Below are 13,473 nucleotides of genomic sequence, written 5' to 3' on the forward strand. Positions count from 1 at the left end.
TGTTAATATACTTTATTAGTTTCTTTTTAACATACATGTACGGAACAAATATAACAAGCTAGCTTAACTAAAAAAAATGATTTTCAATTTAAAAGCTTCTCAAGTGTTTGCATTATCTTTAGGGAACTCTCATATTATACAGGGTGAGTCAAAAATAAGTGCAAATATTTTCAGGGTAGGTAGATCTCGATAAAAGAAATATTTTTTTTTACCTTTTTTTCAAACAAGTCCAAAATAACCGAATTATTTTATTTTGAAAATAAAAAAAAAATGATTACTTAAATTTTTAGAACCACTGGATCATTTCTGGGGTTTCTTTCTTGTAAATTTAATCTACTACCTATGTTGCATATTATCAAGAATTTATGTTTTTCAACTGAAAACCAAAAAATTTCGAAAAAAAAATTCAAAAAAATCAATATTTTTTTTGCGAAAAAATCCTCATAGCCGTGTTTCTGGGCTCGAAATATACTACACCTAAAATATTTACAACTATTTAATGTTCACTCTGTATAAACTTGAACATGAAAGCCAACAGGGACGAATATTGTTATTTAATTGGAAAGCTTATTATTTTACTATTGATAGCTTGATATTTGTTATTCTTTTTCCTTTTATTACAATATAACTATTATGTTATTAAAAAGCTAATATAAAACTGTTAAATATTTATAATAAATTCAACGAAACATACTTTATACTACAAAAGTATTAATACGATAGGTACTAATTAAGTTAAAGAATTATGGCAAAATATGTAATTTGTGACTTAACTTAATTAAATATTTGTTATTAAAATTAATGTATTAGTTAATTATACTTTTCATCACGCATTATGCTTCTGCTTGGTAAATAATTAGTTAGTAGAAATAATGGGCATTAAAATAAGCAAACAGAAACCTGCTAATGATATTTAAAAAACTGAATGTGACACCAAAACAAGTAACATATTTACTTTTGATTACCTGTTGCTTTTCGTTAATACTTTGCGAATCCTGTGAGAAATAATAAAAAAATTTAATTAAAATAATATTTACATAAAAAATAAATACCAAACGCATAAATAAAATATAATGTACAAAGAAAATTATAATAAATATTTATTTATATATTTTTTTCAAAAAAGTAACCCTGTAATATCGATATTTTATACACTCAGGTGCAAAAAAAAGCAACAGAGAAAATTTTGGTCAAATTTAAAGTGTTATATTTTTGTTATTTTTAGCCCTATTTGCATGAATTTTTTAGCAAACTGTACATATTTATATCAACTTTAATTCGTAAACTCAGTCTTTTGTAAACTTTAGTAATTGGCATATTATACAGGGTTAATCGAGGGGTTGTTTTTTATCCTTAATGCATGCTTTGGTTATTTTTTAAGAGCGAAATGAACTGCGTCAGACGGTAACGTTATTAGCGGGTGTTGCGTTAAAAATTGACTCGCGCATATCGTAACCATGATAAGGTACGCGTAAATACTGCATGACGCTATTCGGTTTTCCGATATCTCTCTAATAACTGTCCTGGTCAGGCGCTGTGCACAATTTTAGAGGCCATAAGTGGGCGTGCTATGTGCGTAAACTAGTAACCTAACTAGTGCTCGATTCCGAAAATTGGAACCACGAAAAACAATAAAGAAAAAACAAAGTTTATAATCTGTATAATCTGTGGTAGTATACAGGGTGATTCCTGTAAGTTGGTCATGCTTTCGGGGAATGATGGGGGACGTCGAAATATTAATTTTGATATAGCACACTATGGGTCGGAAATGCCTCTTACGCAAGATACAGGGTGTTATAATTTTTGAAAAATTAAAGAAATTCTTTAATAATTTTTTAACAGTTAAAGGTATCGTTATAAAATCTTATTATAGGAGTCTACCTAACAGAGACACTTTAAATGCAAAAAGAAGAGGTTTTAGTTTCAACCAGTGGCGGAGATGTGATACGCATCGGATAATTTTTTCAAAAAAAATAGTACGCCACTGATAAAAATAACATTTTCGGTTTTTTTTATTTACTTGGTTTATTTCCAAGAAAAAAAGTCTCTTACAACTTTCTTCTATCTAACATCATTTTGTCACAATTTAAAAAGAAATAATTTTTTAATGGGAACCTTAAATATGCGAATTATTATAACTACCTTAAAACTATGAATTTTATTATTGACAATAAAAAAAATCTAGTTTAAATTTATAATTTTTTAAAAATTTATTTAAGGAGCTAAACCTTGGCCTATTTAAATTCATATGTACATAAATTATGAAGGGAGCTGACGATGCACATCTGCACATGTGTTTCTGCCCTCTAGTTATAATTATTCGCTGTATTTAAGATTCTCATTAAAAATGTATGTATTTTTAAATTGTGACAAAATGGTGTTAGATAGGAGAAAGTTGCAAGAGATATTTTTGCTTGGAAATAAACCGAGTAAATAAAAAAACTCTAAAAATTTTATTTTTTATCAGTGGCGTATTTTTTTTTGCCAAAATTACCTGATGCGTATAACATCTACGCCACTGGTTAAAACTAAAATCTCTTCTTTTTACCTTTAAAGTGTCTTTGTTAGGTAGACTCCTATAATAAAATTTTATAACGATACCTTCAGTTGTTAAAATATTATTAAAGAATATCTTTAATTTTTCAAAAACTTTAACACCTTGTATCTTGCGTAAGAGGCATTTCCGACCCATAGTGTGCTAAATCAAAATTAATATTTCGACGTCCTCTATCATTCCCCGAAAGCATGACCGACTTACAGGAATCACCCTGTATAGTTCACAATAATCACCACAGCTGCCTTGTCATATTGAAAAAAAACTTCAAAAATAAATTATAATTGAAAAAATTACAAATTGTTGGTGGCAAGTTCATTTCGCTCTTAAAAATTAACCAAGGCATGTATTGACATGATCCAAAAAACAAAATGCTCAGGAGACATGGTTCTGACCCTAAAATTATATTTCAGGAAAATTTACACACGAAATTATCGCATAGGGTATGTCAAAGTTAGGGTAAGAAAACAACCTCTCGCTTAACCCTGTATAATATGCCAAATACTAAAGTTTATAAAAAACTGAGTTTACAAATTAAAGGTAATATAATTATATACAGCTTGCTAAAAAATTCATGGAAATAGGCCTAAAAATAACAAAAATATAACAATTTAAGTTTGACCAAAATTTTCTCCGTTGCGTTTTTTTGCATCTGAGTGTAATTAAACAATCAAAAATTACCAAAATATATAATTCGTTGAAAGAGGTTCGGATATATTATATGTTTTAAATGTATAAGCGTATAATTGGTCAAAAAACATTCCAATATAAAAGATAGCATATCAAAATACAGCGTGCATAAAACTTCAACAAAATAATCCAAGCAATACTCAAATTTAACTGTATGTAGAGGTAATGTTGATTAGAGTCCATGTAAACATTGTGAATTTTAATAATGAAAAATTAGCTTCAAACTATACTCGAAGTGTTCAAACATAATTTAAACTCAATCCTTTATAACGTGGTGCAATAAGTAAATACCCTTCGAATATAGTTACACTGTTGTCCTAAATTTTCGCTGAAAATAATAGAAAAATATAAGCGATTCAAAACTATATCTCTCTACCTCATCCTTATCCAAGCCCAACTATAGAAAAGAATTGAAAAAATTGATTTAAAAAAAGTATCGACTTACAAAAATCACTGTTTTACCAATTACGATACGAAATGTCAAAAATAAATAATTAATTTTAGTAAGAAGAAATATCATACGAGCAAAAAAAAAACGGCGTCAAAGACGGCTGAGGAATGATATATTTATTCGATGAAATTTTGGCGAGGTCAACCCCTAGATATCGTTTACTTGGTCCGTACTCTTCTGTATTTCTAATGACGCTTACAGCGCTTTTAGATGGAACGGACCGTCCGCGTCCGTCCGCGCGGATGTTTTTTCAAGATAGCTCATCCGGACGGAGCATACGCGACCTATGTGAAATTGTTCATTTAAACACATGGAACTCGCGGACGGTACGCGCGGACGCTCCGCTCCATCTGAAAGCGCTGTTACTGTCTGTTGACTTTACAGCGGTTTCAGATGGAGCGGACCGTAGGCGCGGAGCGTCCGCGTGGATGTTTTTTTAAGACATCCGGACGGAGCATACGCGACCCATGTGAAATTGAATGTACGCGCGGACGCTCCGCTCCATCTGAAAGCGCTGTTAAGAAGGATAACAGCGCTTTCAGATGGAGCGGGCCGTCCGCGACGGAGAGTCGGTGAGTTCGAGCAAGTACCATGAGGTTATATGAACAATTTCACATGCGCGCGTCTGCTCCGTCCGACGGAGTTTGTCCGACGGCTATGTTGAAAAAACACGATGGGCCGTCCGTCGCGGACGGGTCGCTCCATCTGAAAACGCTGTAAGGTAAGTTATTTTTAAATTGAGAAAAAATGGTTTTTAAATGGTTAAGTTTACAATGCAAGATTTTTTTTTTGAAAATAGATGTGTGCCTAGAATCATTCTATCATTTTTTATCTTTCTATTATTAGTGTTATATTTTTGACAAGATTTTACAATTCTTAGTAAATGATGTTTCGAGATTGACCTCGCAAAAATTATCATAAATTGTCACTCCCAACGGTCTTTAACGCCTTTTTTTGTATTACACGGTACAAAGGTCGACAAAGTCTTCTCATTATATAAATTAAAAATTACCACTTCTAAATATGCTACTTCAAAAATATCTTACGTTATATAACATAAAAAATAAATACTAACATCAAACATTTATATTGTTGCAACAAACATTCCAAATATATTTTTATCAAAATGCAACATGTATTACATTAAGACCATTTTTTATAAATACAAGGAAATATACAAGGTGAATGTACCATACTGCGTATTATTATAAGATTGATATGTATTTTTAGTTATCTACTTTCAAGGAAATATCCGTCGGAAATGTCAAAAGTGACATATGATATGTCATCCTATTTAGAGTGTAATTTTCTACCGAATTAATAAAATACCGAGCATGTCATTTAAAAATCAAAAGTTTTAGTCATTTCCGGTGAAACAGGAAGTGATCGAAAACAGTTTAATACGTCAATCAATCCAGATTTATGTCATATATTAACGTATTAAATCTCGTTTCTTTATCTGAAAAAGTAGGAGTGAGCCACTTTTAAGAAACGCTCGGTATAGTACCTGTAAGTGTCATTTTCGTATCAGATTGTATACAGTATGTTCCCGGATTGTCTTTAAAGTAGTTTTATGAAGAATACATTGCGAGAAAAATGTATTATTCATATTACACATTGGATATATCACCTTGTATATTTAAATTGGTGGGGAGTAACATTTTTAAAGTCTTAAAGAAAATAAAATATTAAGGTTTTATGATAGGGCTAGAAAATCAATCCAACCAATGAAAGTTTAGAGAAGACAATTTATTCTTAGAACTTTATTGAATATCAGCGGGGCTATTTTTAAAAATAGATCTATTTTACTATGAAAACCCCCTTTAGCATTTGTATTTCTATTTGTAATTCAAATAATCGGGTTAAATAGGCTCTACAATATAGGAAAATGAATAAAAGTTGGTGTGTACGTGATCAAAATATTACTACACAGATATACACAGACTAACCTAAATCTATACTAATATATAAAATCCTTAAGTGACTGACAAACAGATTAATCACGATCCTGCTCAAACCACTCAACGTAAGAAGCTCAATTTTGGCATACAGGTTGATTCTAGGGTGTAAAGGTTCGATAAGAAGGGATTTTTCGAAATTCCAGTTCCAAGAGGGTGAAACGACCCCTCAAATATTACAATATTTTTTATTTAAAAAACGGTCAAGTTTCCGAAAAAACGCTTAAACACGTATATTTAATTTTGTTTTTTACATATTTTAAGATTTTTTAAAAACGTATACAGGGTGTTTCTAAAAAGCTGGTCATTGATTAATCACGATCCTGCTTACAGCGCTTGACGTAAAAAGCTGATTTTTAGAAAACAGATTGACTTTAGGGTGTAGAGGTTCGATAAGAAGAGATTTTTCGAAACTCGAATTCTAAGGGGGTGAAACTATCCCTCAAATATTAAAATATTTTTTATTTCAAAACAAGTGAGTTTTTCGGAAAAACTCTTAAACACGTATATTTTATTTTGTTGTTTTACATATTTTAAGATTTTTTATAAATTTATACAGGGTGTTTCATAAAATATGACCATTGAGTAATCACGATTCTGCTTAAACTGCTTAACGTTTAAAGCTGATTTTTGCCAAACGGATTGACTGTGGGGTGTAGAGCTTCGATAAGGAGGGGTTTCTCGAATCTCAAATTCCAAGAGGGTGAAAACGCCCCTCAAATATTACAATATTTGTTATTTATAAAACGGTTAGTCTTTCGGGAAAACGCTTGGCCAAGCATAATTTATTTGGTTTTTTTTAAATATTTTGAAATTTTTTATAAAATCATACAGGGTGTTCCAACAAGTTGGGTAATTTCTTAACCACGATTCTGCTTAAACTGCTTGACGTAAAAAGCTTATTTTTGGCAAACGGATTTTTCCGGAAAGTCAAATTCCAAAGAGATGAAACTACCCCTCAAATATTACCAAGTTATATAATAATATCGCCATATTGTTTTTTCGGATGCTGATATAAATGTGAGAAAATTTTATCCAGTTTGTATGTTAATGGAAATTTTTGCTTTGCTTTATCATCACCATTACAAATGATTAATTCGACGCGAACGAAGTCGCTGGTACACGCTAGTTACACATAAATTACAACCTAAATTAGTTTGTGATAGAGACAAGTTGCTGATTTCGATTATACCGGGTGCTACAAATTCGAGGTACGAGCATTGGTGTCTCGATAACCGTAATAGATACGAACATGGTTAAATAAGATGTTCATCAAGATGCCATCAAAAAAGTTTTAAAAATTTTAAGGATTGCTGAGTTTATTAGAAAAAACGGCTTTTTTGAAAATCAATTTTATTTTTTCCTGTCGTTACTTTTTAGAAAATCATAAAACAAATTGCACATTCTTATAGCCACTTTATTAGGGCTATCCGATGGTATTTTTAGATTTTTAAATTAGTTGATAATTTGTGAGATGCAGAGGCCAACTTATTTTTTTTTAAATACGGACCTGCATTTTATATTTCAGGTTTCGAAAGAACTCGGTCTCCTGAGTACAATGATATGCCACACTAGATACTTTTTTTTTTGTTTTGGACTTTTGAACACAATTTATTTAAACTAATTTCAAGTCCGGCTCTGTTTTTTTTAAATATTTAATCTGTTCATCGTTACCATGTTGTTAAGCTTTCAAGCTTAACAATGACGTGGGGTAAAACATTGAATACGGAAAATCAAGTGCAGTAAAATAATAAAAATAATATAAAATAAATAATATAAATAATATAATATAATATAAACAATCAAATAATTTCCTCGGAAGATTGGAAATGGTAGAGCAGTATAATGGCCAGCGAGGTTCCCGGACCTGTCTCATTACTTGACGTCATTTGGAAAAGTGAAATCAATACATTTCAACATTAATACTACAAAACAATTAACGAACAATTAAAAACAAATAAAGAGTATAAAATGCATTCGGAAGTATAAGTACAAGATCTGTTCAAACTGCTATAAACAAGATTGAACGAAAAATAAATTTGTCCATTATGGAGGGTGCATGGTAACACTTTATTTATTAGTATTATTAGTATTCACCGGTATATTTATTAGAAACTAGTTTGTAGAAGTTGATTTATTTATAATAAGTTCGATTAATATTGTGCATATTATTAGATGGTACACTGAGATTTCAAATCACAATAAAAAAAAATTAAAAAAATATCTTTAAATTGCTGACCTGGAAATTAATTATTTGAATCTTTCAATTTGATTTTCTTTATTCAATATTAATTAGCGCTGATCAATATTGTTGTGATGAATATAATCCGATTAAATAAATTGAAAAACCAGAATCGGACTTGAAATTATTTTAAATAACAATAAAATAGTTTTGTTATTGCTAAGGTACCGAAACCAAAAATAAGTATAAGTGTGGCATATCATTGTACTCAGTAGACCGAGTTCTTTCAAAATCTCAAATAAAAAATTCAGGTCCGTATTTAACAAAATTAAGTTGGCCTCTGAATCTCACAAATTATCAGCTAATTTAAAATCTAAAAATACCATCAGAAAGCCCCAATAAAGTGGCTTACTAATAAGAATGTGCAATTAGTTTTTTGATTTTTTAAAAAGTAACGACAGAAAAAAATAAAATTGATTTTCAAAAAAAATCGTTTTTTCCAAAAAACCCAGCAATCCTTGAAATTTTCAAAACTTTTTTGATGGCATCTTGATGAACATGCCAAGGAGCAACTTTGCCCCAATTTAATAATCTTCGTATCTATTACGGTTACCGATATACCAATGCTCGTACCTCGAATTTGTAGCACCCTGTATAATGGTTTTGGCATTTTAATATATAAAAAATAAAATATCAGATTTTTAAGGAAAAATCGCATGACAACCGGCAACATTTGCCATGACTACCAACATAAAGCCTTTTTTATCGGCTAATCAGTTTACTTGATGCCACAGTGCCAGTGTGCCGTTTTAACCAAGATATAAAGGATTATTAGAAAAAGAAAAACGCGCTCCCCAAATCTGATATGAATTATTTTATTTATTAGAAATTGAATTTGGTAATAATTTCGAGGTCTTTGAAGACGTACACTCCAACTTTTATGGATTTCTCTATATGTTTATTTTGAACGAATGTTAATCACCACCAATTATTTCATAAATTCGAACCCAAGATAACGTAACATTGCAAACGAAAGATACAAATAAAATATACCCCAGCAAAATAATATTCGAATGAATGTTACCCTAGATCATTATAATTACGTGGATATATCAACGCCATACGATAAGCATTAAAAAGGATGTCTTCAACTTCACGATATGCCTTTTTCAAACCTTCTTTATTTTACTTTTATTAAACGTTCAATAGGTTTTAGTACAGTCAATCTGGCACCTTAACTCCCATCAAATTACACCCGCTCTCATACTTTGCCAGTCCAAGTGGTCCACTGGAAAAGCTTAAATTCAAAAATTCGTATCCCCCTACTCCACCGTTTTTGAGAAACTTAAAAAAAATTGGATTCGATTTAATTATTTTTTACATGTTCCTATACCTAAAATAAATCGTTTTTGAGTTATTGAAGATTTAGTTTTAAAACGTATATTTTTCTTGATTTTAACCAGTAGCCTATGACTTTAAACGTCAAGTGAGGTAAAATAATAGATTTGGCTTGGACCTGGCCATGTCATGTTGTGATGCTTTGTTCAATAAGCAGCATCTTTTTGAAGCCAACTTTGCGCTTTTTTTTCGATCATACGGAATATTATTAATAATATTAGCTATTAGATATCACTAAAGAGCGAAAATACGAGATATATTTTTATAAATACACTTTTTAAACCCTTAAGGCAGGCAGTATTTATATTATAGAAAATTCAAATAATTTGTTTTCTGACAGATGGAAATAAATTGTCTGGACATTTAATGTCAAAGGAAGCTCGATAAAATTAAGGAAAATAAAAGTTTTCAAACTCTATCTTAAATAACTTAAAAACGATTTATTTTAGGTATAGGAACATGTTTAGTTAAAAAGAAACGAATTGAAAAACTCTTTCATTAGTGAAATAAAAAAAGTGGGTTTCCATTTGAAAAAAATAATTTATGATAATTTTTTTATCACTCATTTCCATGACAGCTACCGCCATTATTATATGACATTTGAACAAGTTGATTTTTGAAATAGATAGCCACATGTATTCTCTTGATGTCACAGTGGCTGTGGTAATCACTAAATTTGACTTTTAGGCTATACAAATTTTTTTGACAGGTAGTTTTTTTCGTCCAAAAATTTTAAATAATTTTTTCTCAAAAACGGTTGATGTTAGATATAGAGTGTTAACATCAATATTCATAGAATTTTACAGAGAATTTAAGTATGTAATAAAAAAGGCTGTACTTAAACTGCTGTTAAACGGTAGCTTACTAAAATGCCGTTAATAGGTATGACGTCGTTGATGTGACGCACTTGACGGCTTTATGAAATATAGGAATTTTATAAAGACTAACCAATGCTATCCACCCCACCAAATAACCAACTTAACCAACGCAATTAACCTCGACACTGATAAAAAATATAAAAAACAAATATAAATTAGTAAAAATCAACCAACCCCACCAAATAACCAACTAGCCAATGAATTAACACCCTCCAAATAACCACGCTAACCAATCCGCCAAATAACTAAACTAAATATGTAGGTACTAAAACATATGTAGGTGGCGCCCTCTACATGTAGCAGTCATATTGGTAAGAAAATCAAATTTCTCGTGTCAAAAAACTCCCAGACACCAATTTTCATCCAAATATTGACATTACTTCATAAATTATTTGGAAAAAATCGAAATAAAAGTGAAACTTCTACACCCTGTATCTCCGAAACAAAGCATTTTAGGACATACATTTATACGAACTTTTTCACTTATTTTAATCTGCAGAATATGCTGCCAAAGTTTCCGGAATACAGTTCGGACCACCCTGTATATTTGAGTTAGTTTCCATATTTATTTATGTATCCACGTAAGTATATATGATCTAGGGATGTTACCGACGTTAAATTATATTAATTTATCAACTTTTATCCAAGGGAGTTTTCATACTAAAACATTCATTGAAAATTATATCCGTAGTCAAGGCTATATAGTAAACACTTTATCAGAAATGTAGCTGTAACGTAAGGTAAACCTAAACAATTTCGACAAATGCAACAGAAACACGCAGTTCACTTACCTCGTCAGTGTTGCTGCCGAAGAAGAGCAAGTCGAATGGAACGGCCGCCACCAGGTCTATTAGAAACCAGCCTTTCAAATAATGAATCGCTATCTTGCCCGGATCCGAGACGATCTCGTCGTTTCCGGAGACATACGTCGTTCGAAAATTGATGAGTATGTCGATTATAAATGTCACGTCAACTGGAAGGAAAAATATTTGTTAATAACATGTTAGAGTGAGTGACAACGAAATCATAAACATTCCCAAAAAATATAAAAAAAATAAATTTATAAAAATATAAAATATATTTTAAAAATCGTTTTAAGCCACTTTTATTATATTATAAATATTTTAAACAATTCAATTTTATTTTAATTTTTAGTTTGAGTATTATTTGGCTTCAAAACGTTTACTATTTATATTAACTACGTTAGTATTATACCTCCAGATATAGTCTGTCCAACGACAAAATCCTTGACAGTGATAGATGTGTCTGCCATTTTAATTTCATAGTAGTTTATTTTATTTTACAAAGAAATAAGTTGGTACAATTGGAACGCAAAGCAAGAAATTAATATATTTAAAATTTTAGCAACAAATTACTTCAAAATATTATCAAAAAACTCTAAAAAACTGAAAAAAATCTAATCGAGTTATTGCACTTGAAAATAAAAATTTTACGGTGTGCGTTAATACAAAACAAACAAGGGTACCTATACAGGGTGGCCCATCGAAAACGTTCAGCAAGGCATAACGGCCAGGGTAATTTTTTTTCAGAAAATTCAAAAACACGTCAATTTTGTTTGTGAGGGGAAGACAACTTTTGCCCCAAAAATAATTAACCATATAATAAAACCAAACCAAACCAAACCAAAATCTTCAACCCTCTAAGCGGGGGTGTCATCCCCCAATTTTTTTCAAAAAAAGGGGGGTCAAGTGATACCGCAATGAAAAGAGCTTTCTATTCTCTATACTTTCCAACTTCGTTTTTGAAAATCGGTCGAGTCATTGAGAAAATATGAAGGATTGAAATTTGAAAAGTTTATTTAAACATTTATCAGAGTAAATGATAAGGGCAAATTCCTTCGACCAATTTGCTGTTTTTTCTAATTATTTTTGGATGTTTACGCATTTTTTCACTTGCCACAAGGTTGAACGATCAGGTGAGGTAGTTGCTAGATAGCTGTTCTGTGACTTATGAGTTGAAGTTCTTCTCAATATCGTTTAACTTTTTGACAATTATTATGGTGTTGCAAAAATTGACTTGCAGAAAAAGTGGAAATAATCGAACTTTATTTTAAAAATAATGAATGTGGCAATCGGTTTGCGCAGATATTGAACGAAGGCCATCCTGACAAACACCTTTATGGCAAAATTGTTCGCGAGTTAGTAGCAAAATTTCAAGAAACTGGTTTTGTTATGAATAAAAAAAGGCAGAGGGAAAATCCTGTAGTAAATGAAGCTATGGAGGTATTCGTATTGGGCCAAGTTGCCATGGATAGTACGCTGAGTACAAGAAAATTAGCCAATGAGACCGGTGTGAATCGTACAAAAATGTCAAAAGGATATTAAAAAAAACAAGTTCCACCCGTACAAAATTCAGGTGGTACAAGAACTCAACCAAGACAATTTTGATCGTCGCTTGCAATTTTGTGAAACTATGAGTGAATGAGTGGCGAATGATAATAATTTCCTATTTAATGTGTGTTTTTTGGATGAGTGTACTTTCTTTTTGAACGATGTAGTTAATCGGCACAGTTGTCGGTACTGGGCTGAGGACAACCCCAGGGTTTTTCACGAGGTGAACACACAAAACCCTCAGAAATTGAATGTGTGTGCTGGTATTTTTGGAAATTCTATTGTGGGTCAGTTTAACGATATTGAGAAGAACTTCAACGCACAAGTCACAGAACAGCTATCTATAAACTACCGCACCTGATCGTTAAACATTGTGGCACGTGAAAAAATGCTAAACATCTAGAAATAATAAGAAAAAAACTCAGATTGGTCAAAGGAATTTATCCTTATCATTTACTCTGATAAAATTTTAAATAAACTCTTTTCAAATTTCAATCCTTCATATTTTCTCAATGCCTCGACCGATTTTCAAAAACGAGGCGGGGAAATATAGAGGAGGCGGGGAAATATAGAGAATAGAAAGCTCTTTTCATTGCGGCGCCACTTGACCCCCCTTCCCATTTGAAAAAAGTTCGGGGATGACACCCCCGCTCAGAGGGTTGAAGATTTTGCAATCATTTTTGGGGCAAAAGTTGTCCCCCTCACAAACAAAATTGACGTGTTTTTGGATTTTATGAAAAAAATAATACCCTGGCCGTTATGCCTTGCGGAACGTTTTCGATGGGCCACCCTATATATTAAACAAAACACCACGTACAACATAAATAGAAAAACATATTTTATTAATAATAATTTAAATAATTCACAGATACTGAATATTATACCTTAAAAGTTAATGAACTTTATCTTAGGTTACGTAAGGCGTTTTATTTCATGAGCTTTTCTGTCACTGAAAAGCCCGATACGTGATGTTATCTCTCTTCCGCACTCCGGACATTCAAAAATCCCATT

The 13,473-nt window shown here is 31.2% G+C and overlaps 1 protein-coding gene across 5 annotated transcripts in view; it reads right to left on the reverse strand.

The window, feature by feature from the left end:
- The window catches only part of LOC115875917 (potassium voltage-gated channel subfamily H member 6), a 318,511-nt gene that overhangs the window by 79,468 nt on the left and 225,570 nt on the right, over positions 1-13,473 (reverse strand). For 3 of the 5 annotated variants that reach the window (XM_030891500.1, XM_030891497.1, XM_030891496.1), the window contains exons 10-11: positions 10,903-11,084; positions 966-995 (exon numbers count right to left, since the gene is read on the reverse strand). In XM_030891500.1, the coding sequence (XP_030747360.1) occupies positions 966-995; positions 10,903-11,084 (212 nt within the window). Of the gene's footprint in view, positions 1-965; positions 996-3,620; positions 3,642-10,902; positions 11,085-13,473 lie in introns of all 5 variants that reach the window. The other 2 variants (XM_030891499.1, XM_030891498.1) reach the window with 1 other exon arrangement.

The sequence above is a fragment of the Sitophilus oryzae genome, unplaced genomic scaffold (genome assembly GCF_002938485.1).
Source record: "Sitophilus oryzae breed Bouriz unplaced genomic scaffold, Soryzae_2.0 scaffold_1396_pilon_pilon, whole genome shotgun sequence".
Lineage (NCBI taxonomy): Eukaryota > Metazoa > Arthropoda > Insecta > Coleoptera > Curculionidae > Sitophilus > Sitophilus oryzae.